The sequence below is a fragment of the Falco biarmicus genome, chromosome 6 (assembly GCF_023638135.1).
Source record: "Falco biarmicus isolate bFalBia1 chromosome 6, bFalBia1.pri, whole genome shotgun sequence".
Taxonomy (NCBI): Eukaryota; Metazoa; Chordata; class Aves; order Falconiformes; family Falconidae; genus Falco; species Falco biarmicus.
Window position 1 is genome coordinate 48737356 of NC_079293.1, and position 12865 is coordinate 48750220.

Consider the following 12865-nt stretch of genomic DNA (forward strand, 5'->3'; position numbering starts at 1 on the left):
GTAGTTTATATAAGGCTGAAAATAGGTATTTCTCAGATAGCCAGACAGCTCTATAGCAAGTTTAAAAAAAAATACTTTCATGCAATACAGTAGTTGTGGTTTTATGCGCACCAAAGTTGGAAGACGAGTTTATGAATCCCAGAGCTGTTTTAACTGACCCATATTGAATACATACAGAATTTTGTCTGATCTTAACTCTGGTACATTAGTATACATTGTGCAGCGTGGCTGAGCTACAGTTTCTGGGGGAGCCATAACTTTGAGTTTATCATAGATCATATATTCAAAAATCACCCATTTAATTCACATTTTTTGCTTCAGAGCACTCAGTGTGGTTTGAACTGTGGAACAAACTCCCACAGGAACTAAGGGCCACTGCAAACCTTACCTCTTAAACTGCAACATGTCTTTTTTTGTTCTGCCGTCTTAAACATAAATACATACAAGCTTGTATGATTTAAAAACAGCTAAACTTCCCCCAAGGTGAAACAGCTTACCTCACACATCCCCCACTTGAGAGAGTGAGAAACAAAGAGAGAATAAACCATAGGTGGCAGCTGTTAGTTACATTGCTTAATTCATTACTGATCAGCAGGGTAAGAACCTGCATAAACTAGAACAGAACGTTTGGATGTGACCATTTGCTGTAATAATCTCACAGTAAATTAAATGTGATTAGGATGATTTTGGAAGAGGGATGGTTGCCCAAACAGGACCGTGGTCCTGGGAATTACACAGAGTAGCAAATGCAACAGCATGTTTTCTCATACTAATAAATTTACTGTGTGTAGGCCTATGCCCTGTCATAAGATCCAGTGTTTCAGACACGTATGCTTGTAGCATATCTTGTTATTTTAAGAGTTTATTCAGTGCCTGTCACTTTAAAATATTCACTGAGTGGTTTTGAATTTTTAAAATATTTTTCTTCTTAGTAGACTAAGCATGAAAAAGAAGCGAAAGTATTTTAGTTGGTCAGGACTGTTGCCTTTTCGTGCATGTTTGAAATGACCAGTGGAATTTAATCTGACAGATAGGAAAGGGAAAGGGAGAAAATGAGACCAAGCATAAGAAAATTTAGCCCAAGGGTAAGTTTCCTTTTAATATTAAGTTATAAGCACAGCAAAACAGGCTTAAAAAGAAAGCACTGAATCAAGCCTAACCATAGCACTGCGTGCCTGACTCTGGAATCAGCACGGTCCCTCTAGAGCTAAGTGCTTTCAGCTTTTCAAATGAGCTTCCAGCCAATATATTTGTATTGTGTATGGAGTAAAAGTGATGCATCTTCTTTCCAAAATTTTTTTTCAGAACTATAAGCGGCACATGGATGGCATGTATGGGCCTCCAGCCAAACGCCATGAAGGGGATATGTATAACATGCAGTATGGCAACCAGCAACAGGAAATGTATAACCAGTACAGCAACGCTTACACAGGGCCTGACAGGAGGCCCATGCAGGGACAGTATCCATATCCGTATAACAGGGAGAGGATGCAGGGCCCAGGACAAATGCAGCAGCATGGAATACCTCCCCAGATGATTGGTGGCCCCATGCAGTCATCATCCTCCAGTGAAGGTCCTCAGCAGAACATGTGGCCAACACGAAATGATATGCCTTACCCTTACCAGAACAGACAAGGTCCAGGAGGCCCTGCACAGGCCCCACCATATCCAGGGATGAATCGCACTGATGATATGATGGTACCTGACCAGAGGATAAACCACGAGAGTCAGTGGCCTTCTCACGTCAACCAACGTCAGCCTTCTTATATGTCATCCTCAGCTTCCATGCAGCCTATCACTAGACCTCCTCAGTCATCCTACCAGACGCCACCCTCTATGCCAAACCACATCTCTAGAGCTCCAAGTCCAGCATCCTTCCAGCGCTCTTTGGAAAACCGTATGTCTCCAAGCAAGTCTCCTTTCCTACCCTCCATGAAGATGCAAAAGGTTATACCCACAGTTCCAGTGTCACAGGTCACAGGACCTCCACCCCAACCACCACCGATTAGGCGAGAAATTACCTTCCCTCCAGGCTCTGTAGAAGCATCCCAACCAGTCTTAAAACCAAGACGAAAGATTACCTCAAAAGATATTGGTAAGCATCAAAACAGAAGACAAATACTGAAATAGGTTGTGAGATAGGGACTTCGATTTTTATTTTCTTTTATGTTTTAAGACTATTGTGACAGTTAACTTTGATAACTATAATGTGATGGTCTTCAATAAAAATGTAATAACATATGCATCAGTGAGGATGATGGGTAAAACTCATCCCAGACAATCTGACATGAAATTAAAGCAATATTTTATATGGAGACCTCCGGTCTCCAGAAGTGCATTAAGAATGAAGCTTGTCTCAGATTTCCAAATGGTATGTGTATGTGTTTAAAGGTCCTACAGAACATCTGTTAAATCACCAATACAATATTTAGCTGAGAAAGCTTTCTGTGTTCATGTTCCATGGAAGCTCATGCTGTTCTGCTGTGTAGTTATAGTCTCTGCCTCACCTGAATGGCCCATTTATTTATTCCCTATTATTTGTCATGTTTGTTTCTCCCCCTGTTCTTTCCCAAGTATCTTCTTATCTTGAAGTCCTGTTACATTTCATACATTCGAGTTCCCATACTTCAAGTTCCCACACTCCTGACAGAGTATTCTACCTTTATTTACTGATTATTTGGTTTAGTCAACTTCTCTAACTTTGTACCTTTATTTTGGCTTCAAAGTTGGGAAGAATGGTCCTGTTAAGATGTTCTCCAGTATTAAGGCTGAGCAGCAGTTACAGAAAAACTGAACAGGACTAAGTGGTGAAAGCAGGGTCTTAACCGCTGTTTCAGTAACAATTTCATTTAAATTCTGCATCCTCAGAATATCACAGTTTAATATTTCAGAACTCATGAACGGTCTCTGAGGATGCACTAATACTGTTTTGTGTCTCCTTCTTTCTCCAGTAACTCCTGAGGCCTGGAGAGTGATGATGTCTCTTAAATCTGGTCTTTTGGCTGAAAGTACCTGGGCGCTAGACACTATTAATATTCTTCTGTATGATGACAGCACTGTCGCTACTTTCAACCTCTCTCAGGTAGGTGGGAAAGCAGTATACTTCTCAACTTTCCAAGGAAGCAAAACTGAAATAAGATAGCTACAAAAATTCTGAAGTCCTTTAAAATTGGTTATAATTACCATAAATTGGAATATTGCAAAATGTCCCTTGGTCATGATCGGTAACAGTGAGCAACAGGAGAGAGCTTTAGGTTGAATAGGGGAAATAAGCCTGAAAGGAGGGTCTCTCTTGTAGAAGGGAGCATGTAGGAATATAAGAATTTTAGCACTGGTAGAGGACTAATGTGTAAATACACACTCATGATAGTACAAATACAGTCCCAGAAAACAGCAGTATCTTAGTCATCTTGCTTAACTTGTGTTTTCGTAAAAGGCTTTGCAAAACTGTATTTAAACTGATTTGAGGCTCTTTTGGTGACTACTCATCTTTTTCAGTAGTTCTACACTAGGCTGTGGGATGGTTTTTAATTGCTTATTTTCTGTTTGGTTTCTTCTTCCAGTAAATTAAGTTTGCACAGAATTACCAGATTGACAATTTTAAGGCTAAAATCCACTGTCTGTCCACGGGGTGCAAGTAACACGAAATGTAACAGTGTGTTCTTGCCTCAGTACTTCCCAGCATTTTTCAGCCCTGCTCTAATCATTGGCCTGTTAGGTGGTAGTAATAGATGGCATGCTGATAATGCACATCATCTCAAATTTGTACAAATTAAATATTCAGTTTCTCTGCTCCATTCATTCCTTGGTTACTAATAGCATAACTCATATTTTTTTAAATATAATGACCTTTTTTTAAAATACAGGCACAAATGGTACATTTCATCCCACCTAACTTTAGAACTGTGGATATCTATAGCATGATTCATCTCATCCTGAAGCAGATATCTAAAATAGGTCAGATGAATCATACCCTAGGAATGGCCTGTAAAAGACCATTGATTATAAAAGGAATCTAGACAACTAGGCTGGGTGTGTAACTGTTGCAGGTGTTTGAAGTTAAGCGAGGTGAATCTCTGAATTCTGTTAGAAATTGCATTAATGCACCCTGTGCAAGTTGCACAGAACACCAGGCTTATTTTAAATATACATATTTTTTGTTATTTTTGCCTCGGACTCTTATTTCCAATGGCAGTCAGGACTCCATATGATGGCTGATAATTCCTGCTCTTCATAAGCATCAGTTTGTTGTTAATTCTGTGAGGTTTTGGCAATCATAAGAGAATACAGAATGGACAAAAGGATACATTTTGCTGAAAACCTGTTAGCCCACGATTTAAAAAAAAAACACTAAAAGCCAGATAATCAGGCTGAACTCATAACAAAGAACTTTTAGTAATAAAGTCACTGAGGGTAAATTAATAGCAAGTCCAACTATTGCCTTTCCATAAGAAGGTGATTACAAGTCAATTAAGAGGATTAAACCTAAATGAAAACTGTTTCTGAAGGGGACTTACAGCAGCAGGCTCCAGTAACAATTTTTAAATATCGCCAGGCAAAAATGGAACTATTCCAATAGAGATGGGATATTATTCTAAGATGTCAGTACCTAGACCTTGATCTGCAGATTCCTACAGGGCAGTTGGTTGTAGAGACTGAGACACAAAGGGGGAGAGGAAGAATTGTAAACTTTAGGCATCTAATAAAAGTACAAATCAGAAAAATGAAGTGCATTTAAATTTCAGTACTCTGTACAGAAAATGAAGACTACTGGGAAGTTCCAAGGGGACAGAACAGCTAGGGTATACGTCTACTGTATCTTAAAGGAGACATACAAATAAAGTTCTGTACTTCTCGTAGCTGTTACGGTTTAAGTAAATGGAGCCATGATAGTTTGACATTATATACTGTCTGGACAGATGCTAGAAGAATTTCCTTTGATTAATTTCCATAATGGAGGACCTAGTCACAAGTGCACAGCAGGAGGAGGGAGATATTCACAGATATATGCATCAGTGTTCCTAATAAAATTCTGTGCAGACAAAAATATTTATCTGATTTTTATGTTCTTTCTTCTCCCCTCAGTTGTCTGGATTTCTTGAGCTTTTAGTAGAATATTTTAGAAAATGCCTGATTGACATTTTTGGAATCCTTATGGAATATGAAGTGGGAGATCCAGGCCACAAAGCACTTGATCACAAAGCAGCCAAGAAAGATGATAGCCAGCCCTTGGCAGAGGATACTGGAAAAGAGGAGAACGACGAATGTATTGACTATTTTGATGAAGATGAGGAGGAGGGGGAGGATGAAAAGGTAGAAGGAGAAGAAAAGAGCATTGTTTTTTCCACTCCTGGTGCCATTGCTGAACCAGGTGAGAGGCCAAAACAAGCCAGTAAATTTGACAAGCTGCCAATAAAGATTGTAAAGAAAAATAATCTATTTGTTGTTGACCGATCTGACAAACTTGGACGTGTTCAGGAATTTGATAGTGGACTTCTCCACTGGCAGCTTGGTGGTGGTGACACAACTGAGCATATCCAGACTCACTTTGAAAGCAAAATGGAGATTCCTCCACGCAGGAAAGCCCCTCCTCCCTTGAACTCTCCAAGCAAAAAGAAGGACCTCGAGGGGAAAAGTGAATCTGAGGAACAGCAAGAAAAAAGTATAACAGCAACCATTGATGATGTCCTCTCAGCTCGGCCAGGAGCATTGCCTGAAGACTCAAACTCTGGTTCCCAAACAGAGAGCAGTAAATTTCCCTTTGGGATCCACCAAGCCAAAAGCCACCGGAATATTAAACTGCTAGAGGATGAGCCAAGGAGCCGGGATGAGACTCCTCTATGCACCATAACTCACTGGCAAGACTCCTTGGCCAAACGCTGCATCTGTGTGTCAAATATCGTCCGTAGCTTGTCTTTTGTGCCTGGCAATGACACCGAAATGTCCAAACATCCAGGCTTGGTGCTGATCCTGGGAAAGTTGATCCTTCTTCACCATGAGCATCCAGAAAGAAAGCGAGCACCGCAGACTTACGAGAAAGAGGAAGAGGAGGACAAAGGGGTGGCCTGCAGCAAGGATGAGTGGTGGTGGGACTGCCTCGAGGTCTTGAGGGATAATACATTGGTCACATTAGCCAACATTTCTGGGCAGCTAGACTTGTCTGCTTACACAGAAAGCATCTGTTTGCCAATTTTGGATGGCTTGCTGCACTGGATGGTGTGCCCGTCTGCAGAGGCACAGGATCCTTTTCCAACCGTGGGGCCCAACTCAGTTCTTTCGCCTCAGAGACTTGTGCTGGAGACCCTGTGTAAGCTCAGTATCCAGGACAATAACGTGGACCTTATCTTGGCCACCCCCCCATTCAGTCGTCAGGAGAAACTCTACGCTACTTTAGTTAGGTACGTTGGGGACCGCAAAAACCCGGTCTGCCGAGAAATGTCCATGGCGCTTTTATCGAACCTTGCCCAGGGGGACACATTAGCAGCAAGGGCAATAGCTGTGCAGAAGGGAAGCATCGGAAACTTGATAAGCTTCCTGGAGGATGGGGTCACTATGGCCCAGTACCAGCAGAGCCAGCATAACCTCATGCACATGCAGCCTCCACCTCTGGAGCCGCCTAGTGTAGACATGATGTGCAGGGCAGCCAAGGCCTTGCTGGCCATGGCGAGAGTGGACGAGAACCGCTCAGAGTTCCTTTTGCACGAGGGTCGTTTGCTGGATATCTCAATATCTGCTGTCCTGAACTCTCTGGTTGCATCTGTCATCTGTGATGTACTTTTTCAGATTGGGCAGTTATGACATAAGTGAGAAGCCAAGCATGTGTGAGTGGAGATTAGAGGGTCACATATAACTGGCTGTTTTCTGTTCTTGTTTATCCAACGTAGGAAGAAGGAAAAAAAAAAAAAGAATCTTTGCTCCTCTGCCCCATTCACTATTTACCAATTGGGAATTAAAGAAATTATTAATTTGAACAGTTATGAAATTAATATTTGCTGTCTATGTGTATAAGTACATCTTTTTATTTTATTTTTTTTAACCAAAGTTGCTGTCTAGTACATTCAAAGGTCACACTTTTTTTTTCCATAGATTATCCTTTTCAATGTTCTTTTCCATGTTTGTATTGCATATTTTTTGGGAAGCGAACTAGTGACTTTTTAAAAAAAATGTTATGGCAAACCATTGTATGATGGGGAAAAAAATCTCACCACTTTGAAACAAAAAGGTGAAAAATAACCAACATACCAAGTTCCTGTGTGTTTTATTTTTTCAAATAAGGAAAAAATAAAAAAAAACTTGTATACCATCACCCAAAGCTCTGTGCAATAGAAGATTATAGTGATGTAGGTGTAGGGGATCAAGGAGGGTGTCAGTCAGTAGTCAAAATACAAAACGATACTGGTTTCTCCTCAGGAGAAATGGTTACATTAGGCTAGGAGCAAAACAAAACAAAAAAGTCAAGTTAAAAGATTTTTAAACAAAACCTGATGATAAACATCAATTGCTTCCTCACCAGAACTGTCTTGTCTACATCTGGGTTTTTTTTGACCTTCCACAATGACAGTTCTTCACAATTCCTTTAATCATTTTTTAAAATATTTTTTTATTGCCTAAGGGCCGTGATGTATATAGAAGTTGTACATTAAACATACCCTCATTTTTTTTTTTTTTAGTACAAAGTTTTTAGTTTCTTTTTCATGATGTGGTATCTACAAAGTGATAGTAGAATTATTTTTTCTTTCATTTGGGCCATATCTCCAAAAAATAAAAAAAAAAGAAAAAAGAGAAAACCCAACACAGAAAACCAACAACTGAGGGTAATGTACAAGTTTCTGTATGTATAAAGTCATGCTCTATTTCGGGAGAGCAGCCGATCACAATTTGCTTTATAAATCAAGGTGTGGAAATGGTTACGTATGGATTGATTTAAGAAAATGGTTACCAGTCTACAGACAAAAGAAAATATATACAGGAAAAAAAAAAAAGGAAGAAACACAACTTCAAAGATTTTTCAGTGACAAGAATCTGCATTTGTATTTCAAGATAATGTAGTTAAAAAAAGAAAAAACTTGATGTAAATTCCTCCTTTTCCTCTGGCTTAATGAATTTCATTTATTCAGTATAAAATCTTTATATGTTCCACATGTTAAGAATAAATGTACATTAAATCTTGTTAAGCACTGTGATGGGTGTTCTTGAATAATGTTCTAGTTGCAGTGTGGGATATCAGAAAGCAAAGTAATTACAAGAAAGAGCAATAATGACTATTCTTTCCCCCTACTTTATTATTACGACCTTCAAAAATACTACACTACCATATTGCAGCAACTCGCTCTCCTTCTAGAAGAGCCTTCTTGCATCACAGAGAAGTGTTTTTAATTCTTATTTATAAAACCACAAAGCCTCAAAGGGGAAGACATGGCTGGCAAATGATAGTTCTGACTATGCAGGTATCCAGTCTCCGTGCTGTGTTTGGGGGACTGAGGACGGGTGTTAGAAAAAGTGACAGATTTTGTTAAAGCAATAACCAACTTGAAGAAATCGATCTGTATTCACTACCTGTAATTCTCTTTGTTGGTTAAAGGTGCAAATACCCCAGTGATGTGGGTATTTAGAATAAACACCCACCCACTTCTCGATACTGTATGTGTCATTGCATACTTACATGGCCTCTTATCCTGGGAGTCTCCCATTAAAGTGGATCAGGTTTTAATAGAGCACATCCATCGTTATAATTGGTGGGAGATGGCCATTTCAGCTTCAGGAATTATCTGGTTTCAGATACATCCACTCTCACCTGGTGATATCTTGTTGCTGAATATTGTTCAAGCGCTAATTTTTGCTATTTCATCTTGGATCATTGACTTTGTTAGTGTGATCATAAAAAGCTAATAATAATCAATTTCCCTGGAATTGCCACATAATTACACTGTTAGTGGATATCCTCCTCCCCTCTCCAATAACAATACGAAGGTACTTGAAAATTACAGCCCCCTTTGGCATGCTGCCCATCTTGTTCGTATAGATTGCTATAATATTAATATATGTAAGAGAATTTCAGAGACAGGTAAAGTACATACAATTATAAGCCAAGTTTGAAACATGACTCCCTAGCGTCATGAAAAGCAATTTCTCCTTCTGGCTTTTCTTACTCAGTAATCTCTCCACTCCCACATCACCTGCCACAGTGGTCAGTCTTTGTCTTGCATATTACTGCATTCAGAAATACAGGGTGAATTATAACCCACTTACAACTCTTCATCACAGAAGGAGGTGTATTTCAGGGATGATTTTTACAGCTTAATACTGGGCAGTGTGGAAGTAGTATCCCGTGCTAAACGTACTTCTTTCGAACACTTTACTGCCTGGTATTACCCCATGGATACAAGCAAGCTGTTAAATAAACCCTCTGCTGAGCAATACTCCTCACCCCTTTCCTATCAAGGACAAGAAAGGACGTCTGTTCTCTTTTCTCTTCAGCATTCGGACCCAGAGTGCTCTGGGGGAAACTACACCTGTGGCAAAACTCTCGCGAGCTGTCAAAGGCAGCACACTAATGTTATTCAGGACTGCTCTGAGCCTGATTAAACAGTGTAGTGGGGAATAAACACCCAGCCGGCCACATCACGTCCGTACGTATCTAACGGTGCAGCTAGTTTTCCAGTTGGGCCAAGAACTAGCTTGAGAACTGGAAGAGTGGAAGGGAAAGATTAATAATGCAGATTCTCCCTGAATAAGATTTTATGTTGTTACAGTAGGAGTAAATGATCTAAATCACTAGTTAGTATTACAGAACATTTACCAGAAGAAAGGTAAAGCGTAAAGACTCCAGTTCCCTCTGTTGTCTACATCTGATTTCACTTCTCCCATAACGTTCTCTTAAGCCTTTGGAGCAAACCTGCTCGTGAGACTTTTGAACTTGGTGTGTTCTGACTGAATCCTGAACAAGCTTGAGCTGCTGTTAGTATTGTTCCTGCAAGAGGTATTTTGGGTTTCAGGTTTTAAAAAAAATTCTACATTTTTGTGTGGATGTGGTCGCAGATACTCTGTAGTGAAGCTCAGACAAGTACCAACAAGAAGGTGCAATATTTGAAATTTTAAAAATGCAATGAGTTATTTAGGGGAAAGCAGCCAATTAGTATTTTGGACAGTAGTCAAACACAAGTATTTTACTAATATATGTATCAATACCCTACCTGTTTCTTTGGCAGGCCCAAGAGCTAATTGCTTATAGATTGAAAGGGCAGCAATGAGATACATAGAGTCCCCGAATCATAACTGACCTTTAGAGTTACTTCAGAAATTAAAAGATGCCTATCGCCTCTGGCAGGAAAAAATGATTTTGTTTCTTGTTAACATAATGATGTCCTATGGTATCCTTAAAAAATAAAGCCCAACAAAAAACAAAACCAAAAAAAAAACCAACACATGAAAACATCCTGCTCGGAAACACCATGGTTTCAGCTACCCAAAAGGAAGGACGCAGAAGAAAAATCGATCCACATGCTTAAAAGCCTGTGCACTTTCTCTTCCATTTTTTGCTGGTTTTTGCTGTTCTAGAACCACAATCGGTGAACTCTGTGCCATACATCTCTATTGTGACACCATTACCTTTTTGGCCTGGATACATCCAGAAGAGAGATTTACTTATTTAGAGAGCCGTTATAGCAAAAGCCTATGCATATCTTCCACATTGATTCCTATACAACAGTTTTACAGTGCAATGCCGGGTACACCTCTTATTTTACAAATAATGTAAAAACACCTCTTGGCAATAATCAAGTGTAGCTGTTATTTATGGCACAAACACTCCCATCCCAAAAAAGACTGGCCATTGCAGGGGGTGGGTTCATTTCCAGTGTCTTACAACCCATGTCATCATGCTTCACTCTCATCCTGAAGCTGCTGTTCAATGTTACTCAGTAGCAAAGAAAATGACCTGAACCCCTGTTACAAGAGGAAGAGTTGTAAGCATGCATAGTGCAGATGCCCAAGCTAACTTGACACTAAACTGGCAATGCGGGAACTGAACTGAGGTGGCACACAGCTAGTTCACCCTTTCAAGAATCTGTGTGTAGGTTCCTTGCTCTGCAAGCAGTAGTACTGGTGTACCTAAGAAACAGTACGCTCCCATGGCCCAAACACCGTAATAGCACTATCACAGAAGTCTTTTCTGTTTTAAATAGGAGCACAGTCTCAAATTTTGAGACAAGTTCTCCAGAGAGGGATGATGACTTCCGTTTTTATCACCATCAACCTGGTAACATCAAATATGTGGAAACCACACTCGCACACAAAACCACAAAGCAGTCCTGCTGCAAAAAGCTTATTTTCCAAGTCATGAACAAGTAACTGCAGGCAGAGACAGTAGAAAATGGAAACGAGCAATAATAAACTGAAAAGGCAGGTAAGGTACAACTCTTGCAGCAGAGTGAAATCACAAAGATCTAGAACAGGGGTCCTCAAACTACAGCCCCCCAGAGTCCTCAGTCCGGCCCCCCGTATTTACAGACCCCCCCGCCAGGGGTTGGGGGGGAACCAAGCAGCCGCAGATGACTGCCTGCCACTGCATCCGCGCGCCGGCCCCCTGGTTAAAACGTTTGAGGACCCCTGGTCTAGAACATGGCCCCATACCACCTGCAAATTTAATTTTCCTCAGGATAATTTGTAAAATTCCTGGATGTTCGCCCCTTCTGTTTTCTCATTATGAAATACTGCACTTCCTGTGCCCAATTCCTTTCCTTCCATCCCTCACAAAGACTTTTTTAAGGATTATTTAGTCTGAGGAAAGGAGAGAGAAAAGTACTGAGGGAGGAAAGGGAGAAAAGATGTGGCCATTTAGATAAAGGGAGGTAAAACATGAAGAAAAGAGCTGAAAGAAAAGCATCCCTGCTGCACTGCTCTGTTTTTACATTTGGGTCATTCAAAAGAAATGAATAATTAAACCAAGCTAGGGGAAATTGGTATTTCACTGGTGGCTGGTATAAAGGGAAAGGAAGTAAAAAGAGATTTTAAGAAGTAGGAGGAGCAAGGAAAGGGAAGGCAAAGGAAAAAATGAGCCTCCACATGCAGACTGGTAATTCAGTTTTTACTTAATTATATTTACCTTTCAAATCGCCAAGACAGCAGGAATGAGGAAGGATTAATACTGTCTTCATTGTTAAATTCACCCCCAGTTGTTTATTTGTGCAGTGTCAGAAATGGGTTTTTGAAGTCTGGCCTTCCTTTCCGTGATTGTCAGGAGATGTGGGTACAGGAGACAGCTGTTCAGGACTGCATACCAAATCCAGCTATTCACATGCCTAAATGACTTGATTTGTGATTCCAATCACTTATTCTAACTAAAGTCTAAAATGTATTTCATTTCAATGCTGTTGTACAGTGTAAAAAAACTAGGTTTATACTTCAGTGTTTTTAACTGACCTAAACTAATGAGACGAAGGAGCAAGATCCTCATCCAATGCCTTCAACAGGGCTATGACATCTTACCCTGCATTTGTTAATTTACTTGGTCTGTCGTTACTTAGTATACATTGCATTTCCATTAATTAACGATAGTTATTTACATTGAAAGGGGTGATGGGGTGGAATTGCCTAGCTAGCAGAGTAAATCCCTAATGACTCAGGCATCTCTGCAATGTTTATCCAGGTCTGCAAAGAGATTCCTGAAGGACAAACATTCTGACTTTTGCTCCACTATGGAGTATTTTAAAAAGGAAAGTTTGTGTATTATCATGCCAGGGGAAAGATACATGATTATCTAACATGAAAAACTATTAGAGACATGCTAGAAAAAAAGCTTACAGTGCTCCATGATGCAATTATACTTTACATGTAGCAATTTGGTTATCAGTTCTACATATACATC

The 12865-nt window shown here is 40.0% G+C and overlaps 1 protein-coding gene across 14 annotated transcripts in view; it reads left to right on the forward strand.

Annotated features, from left to right (window-relative positions):
- ARID1B (AT-rich interaction domain 1B) overlaps window positions 1–8183 on the forward strand; it is a 335886-nt gene extending 327703 nt beyond the window's left edge. For all 14 annotated transcript variants that reach the window (XM_056344131.1, XM_056344137.1, XM_056344139.1 and 11 more), the window contains 3 exons: window positions 1306–2095; window positions 2952–3082; window positions 5086–8183. In XM_056344131.1, the coding sequence (XP_056200106.1) occupies window positions 1306–2095; window positions 2952–3082; window positions 5086–6798 (2634 nt within the window). In that variant the 3' untranslated portion in view covers window positions 6799–8183. The remainder of the gene's footprint in view (window positions 1–1305; window positions 2096–2951; window positions 3083–5085) is intronic.
- The last annotated feature ends 4682 nt before the right edge of the window (window positions 8184–12865 follow it).